Source organism: Sorex fumeus, unplaced genomic scaffold (assembly GCF_029834395.1).
Source record: "Sorex fumeus unplaced genomic scaffold, SorFum_2.1 ptg000036l, whole genome shotgun sequence".
In the NCBI taxonomy this organism is placed as follows: domain Eukaryota; kingdom Metazoa; phylum Chordata; class Mammalia; order Eulipotyphla; family Soricidae; genus Sorex; species Sorex fumeus.
The window spans coordinates 12,724,198-12,739,900 of record NW_026606093.1 but is presented as its reverse complement, the minus strand read 5'-3'; the positions used below and the strand labels follow the sequence as shown (position 1 = coordinate 12,739,900).

Here is a 15,703-nt window from a genome sequence, read left to right as displayed (position 1 = left end):
CGTCATGGGTAGCTTGCCAGGCTTTACTGTGCGGGCGAGATACTCTCGGTAGCCTGCCAGGCTCTCCGAGGGGGCGGAAGAATTGAACCCAGGTCGGCCGGGCCAGCTGTGTGCAAGGCAAATACCCTACCTGCTGTGCTATCGCTCAAAACAAATTAATAGATGAAATAACAATTATCAACTTTTTTTTAGGCTATCTTGGCTATACTAGTGGATTTTCGTTGAGCTGTATGGTTTTTTTCCTAATAGTGGTAAGTGCTAATTTAAATATTTTAGTTTCTCACAGTACAACACATGTAATAGATTTCATTAATTCATTTTATTTGATAAAAATCTATATTGCTTTTCCTTCATTGTTATATCAGGTTATCTATAAGAAATTTCAAATTTCATGTGGTGTTCCAGCGTTAAATACAACAATGAATGCGAATTTAACAAATGCTGATCTGTGTACGCCGAAGTACGTTACCTTCAATTCAAAGGTAAGTTTCTTTGTACTTTAAAAAAGAGAAAGGGGAGCTGGAGAGATAGTACAGTGTATAATTGTAATTCATGCAAACCCAGGTTTGATCCCCAGCACTACATAGGTCACCCGAGCCCTTCCAGGAGTGACCCCTGGGCACAGAGCCAGAGTCAGTGCTGAACACAGCCAAGTGTTTCCCCAAAAGCAATAAGTAGAGAGCATTTTTTAATGGCATTATATTTCATAACTTGTAGTTAGACTTTTGAACATTTTTGGTCCTATGAAAGCACACAATACCATGGCTTCCAAATTTTATAATTCATTTAGAGAACTTTAAGAAGTATATATTTCATGTACCTCTTACTTAGTATCCTATAGGACAACCTTAAATCAGATCTGTGAAACTTTCTTTGTAGATTATTGTCTCAATTCTTGTGTAAAAAAGATTAATAACACCCTAGCTCAATGTTTCTTCTCTGATGCTAAAAGAAAGGAATATTTCAAATGCTTTCAGTTTACACAGGAGAAATACAGACATACAGTTTACACAGGAGAAATACAGACCACCACACATCAGCACTTATGAACTTTGATAAAATTGAGATATTGTTGTAATATGGGAACATTGGAGTGTGGAGTCAATCTAACATGCATTTGAATCCATGTGCAAGTTTAATCAATCCATGTATAAAACCGAGGATTCTATAGCTTCTTTCACAAAAGAAGTAAAACGTACTGTTTTTGAGAGTTTTTAAATGTCTTATTTAAGAAAACTAAACCAATTAATCCCATCTTTGTCTCCCTGCCTCAACCTGTCTCTCCCCCTTCCTCCATCTCCCTCTCCCACACTCTATCTTTCTATCTCTCTTTTTCCCTCTCCTCCTCTCTCACTATCTCTGTCTCTTATTGTCTCTCTCTTATCTCTCTCTCCTGTTCTCCCTTTCTCTCTCACTCTCTCTGTCTCTCTCTCTTTTTCTTTCTCTGTCTTTCGCTGTCTTTCTTGAATACAGCCATAGCAGTGAACATGGAATAAATTTCTTTTTATTATTATTATTTTTAAATTATTTATTTGTTTTTGGGGGGGTCACACCCAGTGATGCACAGGGTTCACTCCTGTCTCTACACTCAGGAATTACTTCTGTGCTCGGGGGACCATACGGGATGCTGGGAATCAAACCTGGGTCAGCCGTGTGCAAGGCAAATGTCCTACCCACAGTGCTATCCCTCAAGCCCCAGAATAAATTTCTTTTTCTGATGCTATCTTTTAGGGCTGATTTGTTTTTTAAAAAATAAGAAATAAAAAAATAAAACTGATAAAGAGCAAAAGCCAGTAAATTCTGTTGGAGGGAGTTAAAATTGTTAGGTCTGTTTACTGCTCAAGGTTATTGTAGGGCTTTAGCAAGATAATGTGGGGAAAATGCTGTATGATCGATCGGCTGGTGCCATAAACTGAAGTGATGCTATGCCTGGATTGTGCAAAATATGCAAAGATGCGTTAGGGGAACTACAAAGCCCTTCTGTGCCAAATTTCTAATGTCTCAAACTCAATAAACTCTCTTAGAAAAGATATTCCTCTTTCAGATCACAAAGACCTTCTGATAACTAAGCCAGGGATTCTGAAGTAATGTCAGATTAAAAAGAAAGACAGCCCAGAAGTACCAAAACTGTATAGCTTTTGTACAATGAAAATGCCTTTTCTTAGTTTTTATTTTCTCTTTCAAATAGACTGTGTATGCTTTACCAACTATTGCCTTTGCGTTTGTCTGCCACCCATCAGTGCTGCCAATTTACAGTGAGCTTAAAGAGTAAGTGACTTGTTCAGCTTTTATCCGTTAAGCATTTTACATTCCTCATTAATAGTCAAGAGCTGCAGCAAATCAATACACTTGTGTAATAAAACCCTGTGGACCCAACACTCAGCTCCAACATGTACTTTGCTATTGCTGATAAAGTACTACCTCATAAGAAAAGACAACAGCCTGTATGCTTGTCATAAATTTATACAATTCCCGTAAAACAGAGTTTGTTCATTTGGTTTTCCAAAGATTGTATTATTTATGAAATTTTGAGTATTTATGATATTTGATGTTTCTGTGCTTCTTCAGATTTGTCTGATTTCTAGTTTATCTGCTTTGCCTTTTGGTTGGGGTATAAAAGACTGATAAAACAGAAATAATTAACTGCTAAGACCACACACTAGGCACTGTAGCACTGTCCTCCCATTGTTCATCGATTTGCTCAAGTGGGCCCAGTAACATCTCCATTGTGAGACTTGTTGTTACTGTGTTGGTTGTTACTGTGTTTGGCATATCAAATACGTCACGGGTAGTTTGCCAGGCTTTGCTGTGTGGGCGAAATACTCTCAGTAGCTTGCCTGACTCTCCGAGAGAGGCAGAGGAATCAAACCCGGCACGGCCAGGTGGGCAGATTGCAAGGTAAACACCCTACCTCACACTAGGCAAAGAATATTATTATTCATTTTCAACTACTAAGATAATTCAGCAGATTCTTTTTGTTTGATTATGGATTGGTGGGGGGAGGGTCACACTGATAGTGCTCAGGGCTTATTCCTAATTCTGTGCACAGAATCACTCCTGGTAATGCTTGGGAGGCCATAAGTGATGACCAGGGTCAAACCAGGTTTGACTGCATGCAAGACAAGTGCTGTAACTGCTGTACTGTCTCTCTGGTTCCAACCGATTTTTTTTTTCCTGATCACTGTTATAAAAACTAACAGGCTCCTCATACATTTTTTTCATATGATCTCTTTTAACCTATTGCTACCAGACTTCTTACATACTATACAGCTATCAATTCCTATTTTGAAAAAATAAGTTTTTTACTTAGCATGATCATGGTTATTTTTCCTGAATTTAATTGATACATGGCCAGAAATTGGAATATCTGTGGCTATCTATTTACACAAATCATTCCTACATGTAGGTTATTTAACATGTCCTAACACCTTTCAAATTTAATAATCTGTATTTTAGGGGCTGAAGCAAGAGTGGGTAGGTGCTTCATCATATGAAGCCAAACCAGATTCAATCCCTGGCACCCCATATGGTCTCCCAGGTCCAACAGGAGCGATCCCTGAGTGCAGAATCAGGAGTTAACCCCTGATCATTACCGGCTGTAGCCCCCAAATTTTGTTGTTATATTTCTAATTTTTTTGTTTTCCCTACTCCCTCTTATGGCAGAGCCAAATATTATGAGTACCTATAATATTTTGAACACAAGTTTTGAACTTGTTTAATTTCAAGTTTTAAACACAAGTTTAATTATTTGGAGAGTCAAGAAAACTCAAAGGTAATCCAAACTCTCAGAGTAAACTTAACATTTGAGATAAAAGCCCTTCTTCACTAAGGCTCTGGAGACATCCAACTTCATCTGCATCCCTACATACACTCCCTGGGAAAAGCAGATCTAAGCAGCAACAGTGTTAGCAACAGAACACCTGAGGTCCATTTCCAACTCTGCCTGTAATATCTGAGACTTGGAGAAGAGCCTTGAATTTATTTCCTTTCTTCGTGTAATGCTGTGTTTAGATATAATAGCACTGTAGCACTGTCCTCCCGTTGTTCATCAATTTGCTCGATTTGCTCGAGTGGGCCCAGTAACGTTGTGAGACTCGTTACAGTGTTTGGCATATTGAATATGTCACGGGTAGCTTGCCAGGCTCTCTGAGGGGGTGGAGGATCAAACACAAATACTAAAAAACATTCTGCCCTTCAGATGAGAACTTGATATTCTTACAACTAATGGTAAAGAACACTCAAGGTACTGTCAATGGATTTCTCTTCCACAATACCCATTCGGTAAAAAAGGAAAGATTATTCTAAAATGGGTTAATAGCAGTTCAACTAGTCTGCTCTAGTCTGGCATTATGTAGTTATATTTGTACTGTTCAGTATTAATGCTGGTGCTTAAACTCAGTAATATTATTTTTAATTTTCAAATACCTTTATCTTTGTTTTTAGTCGATCACAGAAGAAGATGCAAATGGTTTCAAATATTTCCTTTTTTGCCATGTTTGTTATGTACTTCTTGACTGCCATTTTCGGTTACTTGACTTTCTATGGTAAGTAACATCTGCCAGTCCATAAATATGGATAACTGCAAATTAATCAGTAAAAATCAATATCAAAGTAGCTTTCAACTTTTAACAAAAAGAAAAAAGCAGGGTCAGAATGATAGTACAGAGGGTAGGATACTTACCTTGTACTTGGCCAACCCTGGCTCAATACCCCACATCCCATATGGTCCCCTGGGGGTGATTCCTGAGTTCATAGCCAGGAGTAACCCCTGAGAACCACGAGATGTGGCCCAAAAATTTAAAAAAAAATTTTAAAGAATATTTATTAATTTTTCTGGTCTCTTCTAGAGCAACTAATGATGACAGTTTCATTATACCTTTCTATGTTTATGCAGACAGAACAATAAAAGAAACAAACACTAACTCAATATACTATATTTTCCCTAATTTTTAAGAAAATTGCATTTTATAAGTATACCACCTTGATTGCCAAAAGTTAAAAACTATACAGGAGAAGACTTTTCTAATGGCTGGAAATTGGGTCAGAGTCTATTAATAGAAAAGAGAGTCAGACAGATGTTGAGAGTGAGAAAGAACAGAATGCTACACTCATGACACTATGCATTAATTAAAAATAAAATGCCTCATTGCTCACCAGAAGAAGCTTGCAAATATTTAAAGAAATAACATTAAAAGTGAAAAGAACGTGAAATATCAGATTCAATTGTGATTTTTACTGTTTGTGAATAGTTTACTATACCTCATCCTCTCTTGTTCAGCTTTTATTCTTCAGCTTTAGATTCTCTCATTTTATCATAATTTGGGACTTAATTTAAATGCACACATTCACATTATGTTGTAGTAAATATTTGGGGATTTTTTTTCATAAACACAAATACCTACAAATGTAAAAACTTTTAGAAATTCTTAATTCAGCCTCAAGAGAAAGGCTACCCTGATTATGTAGTTACATATTATGTTACCATTTTTCTAAATAGTGGAAAATAGCACTATCTATTGATTCCATAAAAACTACATTTTATTTTTGTGTAAAAAGGCTCCTTTTACAATCCTGCAGTTTTGGGGCAGGGAGGGAGAAAGAGAATTTAATATTTATTGAACATCTCACTGTAGCGTTGTTCAAGCTATGGTTTTTTTCTTTGCAAATCTCTTTTCCTTCACATAGACAAAATAGCAAAACCTTGTATCATTTCAGGTTTAAATAAGTAGGCTTGACCATTCTCTTTAATGACTATAAATTATAATCAAGGAAACTGGAGCTTAGTAAGATTTCATTATAAGTTATGGTCCTTATTTCAAAACTGAAGCTATGGCACAAACCGGAATTTGGATTTTTTACCCAGCACCTTGAGATGGTACATGGAGAAGCCTCCAAAGGGGGCATGATAAAAGAGAAATAATTTGTTATCAAAAGAATGAGTTTTTGATGCTTTAAATCACTATTTATTCTGAACTTCGGTAGTCTTTGAAATAAGAGTTCTCAAAAATCAAATTATGTATTTAGAAAGAGCTAGTCTAACTCTAGATACATTTTTTTAAAGAAAAAAGCAGATGTGGAAGATCTTTTTTTTTCTTCCTGCATAGTGGTCTATTGCATCATTGCCTCTGCTACAAGAGAGCAGAGTTAGAGAGGAAAGTTCGAAAAGGTGCTGTGTGGTGTACAGTCTGCCTATAAAACTACAGATTTTTGCCTTGTTTGATGAGGAGCACCAAGTAGAGGAAGTTCTAATTGAGACTTTTTGTATTTCAACCATTATTTTGATCCTGATTTATTCCTAGATTTAATTTACTATAAATTAAGTCTACTCACTCTAAGTAGCTCCTCTAGTAATTACTATAAATTCCTTTTGCCAAGGTAATATATGAGCAGGTGAAACACAACTTATATAAGATTTTTCTTTCCAACTTTATAGATTATTTTAATGGACACCCAACACCTAGAATATTGTTTTCTTGGCTCTTCAATTAGCTTTTTGTTCAGAATAACTGTCATTCAAGCAACCAGGTGGTATTTGTTTTTAAGGCCGTCTTACTTTTCCCCTGCTGTAGAAACTGTGCAATCAGATCTCCTGCACAAGTACCAGAGTAAAGATGACATTCTCATTCTGACCGTGCGGCTGGCTGTCATTGTTGCTGTCATCCTCACAGTGCCGGTGTTATTTTTCACGGTGAGTAAAGACCCCTGCAATTTGAGAAAAACTGAGGTTTCGTGTTTTCTCCTGCCTTCAGCTCTGGCCATTTCAGAGAAAGCCAGCTACTCATGAATTTTTTGCATCATTGATATCACATCAGGGAAGTACCCCAAGACACATTAAGGCTCCTTCAGAAAGAAAGTGGTTGGGCCAGAGAGATGGTAAAAGACAAAGCCCGTGCCTCGCATGCTACCAACGTGGGTTTCCCCTGCGCACTGCTAGGAGTAATCCCTGAGCACAGTGCCAGAAGTAAGCCCTGAGGACTGCAAGGTGTGACCCCCAAAATATAAATAAATAAATAAATAAATAAATAAATAAATAAGACAGCGTTAGAAAGTGGGATCAATGAGATAAAGAAGCCCCTGGTGAGAGGAATCATCACTTTGATTAATTTCCCACTTTGATTAATTTCTCCTTTTTTTTAATCTAAATCAGATTTTTTTGAGATAGTTTTGTCTTTAATATTACATTTTTCAGGACACTTAAGTTGTACACTTAAGTTCATACATCTTAAAATGTATGTCTCTACACCATGCCCACAAGTAAGACTGCACTGCACTGTACTGCACTGTCCTCCTGTTGTTCATCAATTTGCTCGAGCAGGCACCAGTAACGTCTCCATTGTGAGACTTGTCACTGTTTTTGGCATATCTAATACGCCACAGGGAGTTTTCCAGGCTCTGCCCTGCAGGAGGGATACTCTTGGTAGCTTGCCAGGCTGTCCGAGAGGGACGGAGGAATCGAACCCGGGTTGGCCGCATGCAAGGCAAATGCTCTACCCGCTGTGCTATTGCCCCAGTCCCACAAATAAGACTACTATTAATAAAAATAAAAAAAAATCTAACGAAAATGCTGATATCTAATGGGCCCTCTGCCTGTCCCTCCCAGTCGCCCTGCCATCCCTCTGGTAACCACTGTCCTGCAACCATCATCCATGGCTTGGTTTGTTTTTTCTGTTAATTATCTTTGTATCTTTGTAGTCTATGAGTGAAGTCATCCTATATACGTCTTTCTTCTTCAGACTTATTTCACTTCATATAATCTCTTCAAGTTTCATCCACTTTGTTGAAAATAGCAAGATTTCATCTTCATTGTAGCAGAGCAGTGTTTAATTCTGGGCATATTTCATAGGCTTTCATTCAAAAATATACCATCTGTTAATATATCTGTCCTTTTTTTGCCTAGATAAATGTAGATACAATATTCAATTCTTAATCAATTCTGATGGAAGAATATAAAAGGATCAGAAGAGAACTTAGTCATGGATAAACAAAAGCAAATTATCACCCCAGTAAAAAGAACTGCCAATTTATAACCAAAAATACTTTCATTTTAAGTCATCTCCCTATTTTTGAAACTGTGAAGCTATTGATAAATTCATTAAGTATTACAAAATAGTTCAAAATTTCTGTGCATCAGGGACAGAGCAATAATACAGCAGGTGGGATATTTGCCTTGCATGTGACTGAGCCGGGTTCTATTCCCTGCATCTCATATTGTTTCCCAAGCATTGCCAGGACTAATTCCTGAGTGCAGAGTGAGGAGTAACCCCTGGACACAGCCAGGTGGAACCCTGAAGAAAAAAAATTTTCTTTGCATCAGTAAACCAGTTCCCATGAGGAGTATTGACATGTATGAACAAAACTGATTTTTTTTTCTGCAGGTTCGTTCATCTTTATTTGAACTGGCCAAGAAAACTAAGTTTAATTTATGTCGTCATATCTTGGTTACCTTCATACTGTTGGTTATAATCAACTTGTTGGTCATCTTCATACCCTCCATGAAGGATATATTTGGAGTCGTAGGTATGACTTTTGACTTTGCACTTATCAATCTCCTGCAATAGCAGCTTTAAAAGCTTAAAATTTCACAATAACAACCCCAATTTTTTATTTTCTTATTTTACAGGAGTTACATCGGCTAATATGCTTATTTTCATTCTTCCTTCATCTCTGTATTTAAAAATCACAAACCAAGATGGAGATAAAGGAACTCAAAGGATCTGGGTATGTATTATCCAACAGCTCTCATTATTCTGATTAGATCCTAATCACAGTTACCAAATAGTTCATCTTTATCATTTAATGCCACTTTAAGTTGCCTCAAAAAGAAATCACTGCATGGTAGCATTGCAATTTAGGAGATTCAGAATAGTATATTATACATACCTCCATTCTCTTGGGATATCTTTACAGATTTTATTCTAATTGTCTTAGTGAGAACAGGTTCGTCTGAGAAACTGATTTGTTTGATTGATTGATTTGGTTTTGGAGGCCATACCTGGACTTACTCCTAGCTCTGTGCTCAGAGATTGGCCAACTCAGGGGACAAGATGGGGTGCCAGAGATTGAACCCGAGTTGGCCACGTGCAAGGCAAGCATCTTGCTACTATAGTATCTCTCCAGTCGTAGAACTGAGTATTTATCGTTCTGTGATCATATAGATTGATAGCTTGTCTTTTAGCAAGATTTGAAGTAGAGAAATATTCAAACTGGCCAAGACCTCTATTGTCTTTGTCTGATTTCTTGTTATGTTAGCTCCTTCTTATAGCCCAGGGAACTTGTGGTACCGTAAAATTTCTGAGTTAGCTATAGGATTCTTTTTTTATGATTTGACAGATATGCTTTAGAGCAATAGACCTAGATTGAGAAACTACCTTTCTATACTGGGACTTTTGTTTCTGGGTCTGGTAACGTTCAAGGGCATCCACTGTTATAATAAAACAGGTTCTACTGAATAGCATTAGATGGGGTTGCTGCCTGTGGGAGTACCTGGGCTCCCTGAGAATTGGATCAGATCACTAATGGTAATACCCTGTGTAGCCTCAGCCCACTCAGCCACTTGAGCTAAGTCTCCCCATTAGGGTGCAGTGTAGCCCCTTTGGCTTTTTTGAGGCTTTGTTCTCCCTATAGTCTCATTGTACACTCAACGATCACAACGATGACCATCCTGTTATTCGTTGATTGCTTCGAGCAGGCCCCAGTAACGTCTCCTTCATCCTAGCCCTGAGATTTTGAAGAAAGTGCCATATTCAAGGCTCTTTAGAAGAATGAGGCCCATCATTGTTACTGGTATTTGGCATATTGGGTATGCCACGGGGAGTTTGCCAGACTCTGCCGTATGGGCAGGTTACATTCAGTAGCCTGCCAGTTTGTCCAAAGTAGGAATGAGATAATAATGAGCTTCTGGGAGCTGGGTTTTATAGTCTCTGAGTCTTGGCCGTTGATGGGATTACACGGCGCCAGGGAGTCAGTTGGTGGGTGTGACCCCCGCCTACTGGAATTTGGAGGATCTGGGTGGAGGATGCTCAGCCCCAATCCGAGTAGGCTTGGAGATCTCAGCCCCAGGACCCACATGCCTTTGTTCTTCTGCCAGTACCTTCATGTGTGCGGAGAGTGGTCTTAGCATGGTGGTGGCTGGTTCTGGAGGTCTTCGGCTGCCGGAGCACTGGTCAGAGCGGGGAGGAAAACTCAACCCGCTCCCCTCCAAGGGGCCCTGGCGAGGACAGCCAGGCACGGGGCCATTGTACACTCAGGACCAGAAAATCTATAATCTCCTGTTCTATAAATTCTGATTAGTAGTTTGGCCCCTGTGGCTTTTAGCAACCTTTGAAATAACTTAATTTTGACATCGTGTCTTACTTTGACGTCATGTCCTATTTCACTGATCAAATCTACCTTACTTATAGATTTGATCTTTCTCCCACCTTTTTTTTTATGGTTTTAGGGCCATACCCAGCAGTGCTCAGGAGTTACTCCTGGCTATGCACTCAGGAATAATTACTGGAAGGCTAAAGGGGCCATATGGGATTCCAGGGATCCAACCTACCTGCTGTACCTTGTCACTCTTCTTAGTGGAAGTGATAATCTAGGTTTGTTGGTCAAAGAATATTTAAACGATGCATTTATTTTCCAAAGACTTACTTCCAACTCCAAATACAAGTGTACATAAAAATAAAGAGTTAGCATTTGTAGTCCTTTTCTCAGGTGCTTGGGGAAAATGTTTGTTACATTGGAAAGTAACCCATGCCTTTCTGTTACTTTAGGCTGCTCTCTTCTTGGGTCTTGGGGTGTTGTTTTCACTGATCAGCATTCCCTTGGTCATCTACGACTGGGCCTGCTCTTCCGGTAGCGACGAAGGTCACTGAGGAAAGGAAACACTCTGGTCTGCTGCTCAGTCAAGTCACACCACACCTCAGCAACCCCTCATCACTTCCTTTGCAAGTTTATAGAAGCAAACAGAAATGACAAGATACAAAATGGAATACCACTTTGGCAGCAAAACAGGGGCCAGTTTGCATAATGTACATCCATCATTTGGTATCATTTAAAGGATTTTTTTAAAATTCATACAATCTTATTTTCTGTTACTTTCCACAATTAGTTTTCACACTTTGTAGCTTTTTTGTGTGCCCTCATGGGTTCAAAACTTTTTTGTGGCCTCATGGGCTCAAAACTTCACAACATACATAATCATTAATCATGTTTATTTATTAGACATCAGATTTGGAAATAGTTTTCCTACTGATATTTAGCTCACACACTCTGTACCTTTCTAGGAGAGAAAATTATTTTGAATTGTATATATATATATTTATTTTGCTTTACAGAAAAAGATGGTTTCGTAAATAATTTGCCTATTTTGGTTAACATAGCACACAGGAATAATCACTGGAATGTCAGGGCATGTGCCGTTGCTGGATCAGAGTGTGCCCAATATTTGAGGCAGCTCTGATCACCTGGCAGCTGGACTCACGAGGTTCAGTGGCCGCACCTGTTCCTACATGCCACTTTACACAGAGAGATTCTCTGGCAAGTGTTCCCAACTGGGAAGAGGAAAGAAAGAGTTGTACCTTGGTGAATAGATTTAGTACACATTTATGTAATATAGCAAATGCTTCCCTCCGGGCAATTTGTGTCAGAGTTACTCTCAGTCTGAATTAACTTCAACAAGGTAATTCGCGGCATCTCGGTACAAGGTTGAGAAGCAAGGGTACAGCATGCCTAAGGAAGTACCCCTTTGGTGCAGACAGCCGTCATCCATACACCCGTATTGTTGAAGGGGGAGAACATTTTATTAAATGATAAACCCAGCAGTTTTTATTGATGACTACCAGCTTTTGCACAGAGAATAATGTGTATCTAACCAAGGATGATTTAAGACAAGTAATTCCTGTTTTATATTGGGTACTTTGTGGGGGAGGGGGGTCTTTAAAAGACTTGTTTTATATCTATAAATTTAAGTTATTACAAATACAAGAATTTTGTACTTAACTAGCCTCATTCCTATTTCTTGTCTGTTAATCCATCTTGGGCAGGGGAGGTCAGGAACAATCAGAGAGAGATTTTGAGAACTTGAAAGGCGTCACTGTGTACCTTCCTTCCCCGATGTGGGATCTTGGTGCCTGTGCTCTTTTGTTCTTTTCCAAGGGCTAGGGTATTACCTGCCCTATTTGAGCCACACAGGAGGACAGTGTTGCCTCATAACTCCCATCCTACCCTTCTACTCTTGGGAGCAGAAGGAAACTACACAGAGACTGAGTAAGAGAGTTGTAGGAAAAGGTAACTTGGAAAGCAATGGGACAGCAAAGAAACCCAGAAGCATACCCCCAAAGAGAGCCCTCACCTGTGACTGGATTGCCCATATCACAAGACAGGAAATCTGTGATTTGGTCTTTTTGAAACTGTACTTGGATTTGATCTGCATGCTTATTGAATTTCTCAAACACGTACATTCACTGAGCACAGATTTCCTAGCCAGAGATAAGTAGGATCTAACTACAGACTCTTGGCCGAGTTTCAGGGCACTTATGGCTTTAGTTATGTTCCTCCCCCACTTAACTCCCCATAGGTCTCTGCATTCCCTGGAAGCCATATGACCTACCCCCTTTCTTCTACCAATTAATGTCCCATAGAAAAGGCAGACATTGGAGCACTTTGTCACAAACCCCGTGAGGATGAATTCAAGGTTATTTCCTGCATTTATTGGTAGGATCATCACAGCTTTTAATGTCATGCTCCAGAATTACATCCATATTAGGTCTGAGTTCAGGTATTTAGATACCTAGCCTATTAAATCCACAGCCATCACTCTCCTTTTCAGAAGAGTCTTCCATATTAGATGAGCAGGGAGAAACTGAGCAAAAGTTGGTTCTTGAGGCTTGACCAGAGCATTAAGTAATGAAATGGCTAAATCGTGAGACAACCCTCCATTTTAAAAACTAATTTTTCTGTTTTTCTTGTTGGTGTATAACAATTCAATTTATGCTTACAAGGTCATTCTAGAAAATATTTGCTAAATCTTAGAAGGTATCGTGATATTTTTGGAACTCTGAATTCTGTGTCAGCACAAGAAATTTTTATTATCATTGAAAATATATTTAGAGGAGGCACATCGTTGTTGATGTCTGTGATATGACAGATTTTCAAAATCTTTTTATGTTTATCTGAGCTACTATTGATTGAATATAATAGACCCTACTATTTGTCAGGTATCACTGAGTAATTAGATCATGTGTGTGGGATTAGCTATAAAGTGTACTGCTCTTACTCTTGTTCAGAATAGTGAACTGGTAGCCAAAAAAATACATGTATTGCAGATACTAGGTAGAATTTAAACAACACAGTCAAGTTCTGTAAAAGTTTTTTCTGCTCAATTAGTAGACTAAACAATATTATATCTTAGCCATGGAGAACAGCACATTTTCCTTTGGTAGATAAGAGCTCAACTGTAATGAACGTGACAGTTTTGTATTTTGAATTTAGAACTGTTCTCTAGTTTTTATAATAAACTCTAGTAAAACCCTAATTAATCTTATTAAAATTGGGGGTAGAAACATGTGTACAAGAACAAAATCTAGTCTTTTCTAGCATGGACCAGTCCACAATTTATAAGCAAATGAAATCATAAAACTGTAAGTTTTTAATGGTTGTTTGTGACCTGTAATGTATTTTCATGTAGAAAGCAGATTTTACATGGTGGTTAGGCCCCCAGACCAGCTAGGGAAGATCCCCGAGTCCAATAATTTAGCTGATGTCAGAGAACACAAGAAAGTATCTAACCACTAAAAGTAATGTTCTTAGCACGTATTTGTACAGAGATGTCAAGAATATGCCACTGCTTTTTAGTGGAATTTGGACCCCTCCACCCAGCTGCAGGCCAGCCAGTGGCAGTAGAGAGACATCACCATGAGGTGACCCATATGGACTGCAGCAGGGTCTGTAAAGGGAAGTGTAAACTCAAAGCCTCTTCCTGGTGCTAAGAGAATAAGGAGCCCATTTTTTTTTATTAGTTTTGATTTGTTTTGCTTTTGTGGTGAGGGTCTGGGTGCACATCTGGCAGTGCTCAGGGCTCACTCCTGGTAGGCTCTGTGCCGGGGATTAGTCCTGGTGGAGTTCAGGGGACACTATGATAGGGATCAAATGGGTGGGCTGCACGAGAAAAAAAGCACCGTAATCCCTCTTCTATCTCCCCACCTCATGAAGGGCTTTACTGGTCGAGAAATCCCAGGGACGGTCTTAGTGAGCGCCTTCTTCTGTGAGGGCTCCAGTTGCCCTCGTTCTATTTCAGGGCGATTTATCTAGAGTTCACCTGCTTCCCTGGTGGCTATAGAGAAGGATGCTGCTGCTTTTCCATAGGCCAGCAATTAAGCCAATACACAACATTCTTAATAGATTGACTGCTCTGAGATGCTATTGAGAAGAGCAACCCCATATAGAATGGGAGCATATGCTGTCCAGGTGAGAGCTCGGCAAGCTAGTGTAGCCAGCTTCCAGGTAGTCGAGACACCCAGCAAGTTGGGGAACTGCTCTAAGCCAATAGGTCTCCTTCTTTCTCCTGATTAACTATTCTACAGAGGATGGCTCCTAGGACTCAGGGGGCCAAGAATGGGAACAGGTCGTAGGGAGGAAAGGGTCTTAGTAGTGGGGGATCTCATTCTAATTTTCACAGGGAATACTGGTGCAGAGGCAAGTTGTTAAGGAAGGCCATCTGCTTTCAGGTGAAATTTTTGCATGAAATATGGTGAAAACTGAATTAAATGAAGTGTGTTTTGTTTTGAGGGGACTCAAAAGAAAATATCCTTTGTAACTGTCCTTAGAGGGAGCACAGCATTCACTCACATCAGGAATAAATTCTGCAGCAAGTTTGAGGTCACCATGAAGCGGTCATTCCTGTTCTTTTTAAACTGAGAGGTCTGAACTGCATAAGGAAATACAAATTTCTCTGAAGAAAATGTAGAGCTCAGCTGCACTTGAGTAGATCTGAATTGGGAGTGCATGCATAATTGGAGTGGGTCACAGCACATTGAGTTGGGCTGGAGACAAGATCTGTGTTACAATCAGATATTTGATTTTCTGCCCTGAGCAAAAGCCACTAGTTTCCCTTAGTTTATCAATGGCTCGAGACTTTAAAAGACTTAAATTTCAGGAATATAATTCCTCCATTCCACTTCAAGTAAACTTCTAGCCACTTTCAAAATAAAGAAGATACTGACTTTTTCACTTAGCAATGCCAGTAATATATTTTCCTTAAGGAAGGCAGAGCTGAGAATTCTTTAACAATTCGAAAACATGCACAGTGAATTATTTATGGTGATATAAGGTTTTTAGGTACAAATTGTGGGTTGGGTGGCTAACAACTGAAAAATATCATTAACTCTAAGAGAGAAACCGCTTGAAAAACATGCAGAATCCGTAGATATTATCCTTTCGGGTTTTCTCAAAGGGAGTGAAACTGGGCCCATCAGTACACAGGTTTTGAATCTGTGTTCTTAAAAGGAAGGATCTATGCAGCTCAGGCTTATTGCAAGAAATGCTTCATCTGTATATATATTGTAAATAAATAGGAGGCTGTATATTTTTGCAGTTGTTAATCCACACTGAAATAGAAGTCCCTAGAATCTGCATATCAAAAGTAATTGTTTTCATAGATAGTGGTTTCATTTGGGAATTAGAGAAATTTTCGTTCTCTTCCAGATAACATAGTTCTCTC

General features: G+C 38.9%; 1 protein-coding gene across 1 annotated transcript in view; it reads left to right on the top strand.

The window, feature by feature from the left end:
• The window catches only part of SLC38A1 (solute carrier family 38 member 1), a 63,532-nt gene extending 51,475 nt beyond the window's left edge, over positions 1 to 12,057 (top strand). The window contains exons 9-16 of the mRNA XM_056117791.1: positions 193 to 251; positions 366 to 482; positions 2,189 to 2,268; positions 4,444 to 4,544; positions 6,570 to 6,688; positions 8,376 to 8,517; positions 8,621 to 8,718; positions 10,758 to 12,057. Of these exons, the coding sequence (XP_055973766.1) occupies positions 193 to 251; positions 366 to 482; positions 2,189 to 2,268; positions 4,444 to 4,544; positions 6,570 to 6,688; positions 8,376 to 8,517; positions 8,621 to 8,718; positions 10,758 to 10,859 (818 nt within the window). The 3' untranslated portion in view covers positions 10,860 to 12,057. The remainder of the gene's footprint in view (positions 1 to 192; positions 252 to 365; positions 483 to 2,188; positions 2,269 to 4,443; positions 4,545 to 6,569; positions 6,689 to 8,375; positions 8,518 to 8,620; positions 8,719 to 10,757) is intronic.
• Positions 12,058 to 15,703: the final 3,646 nt, after the last annotated feature.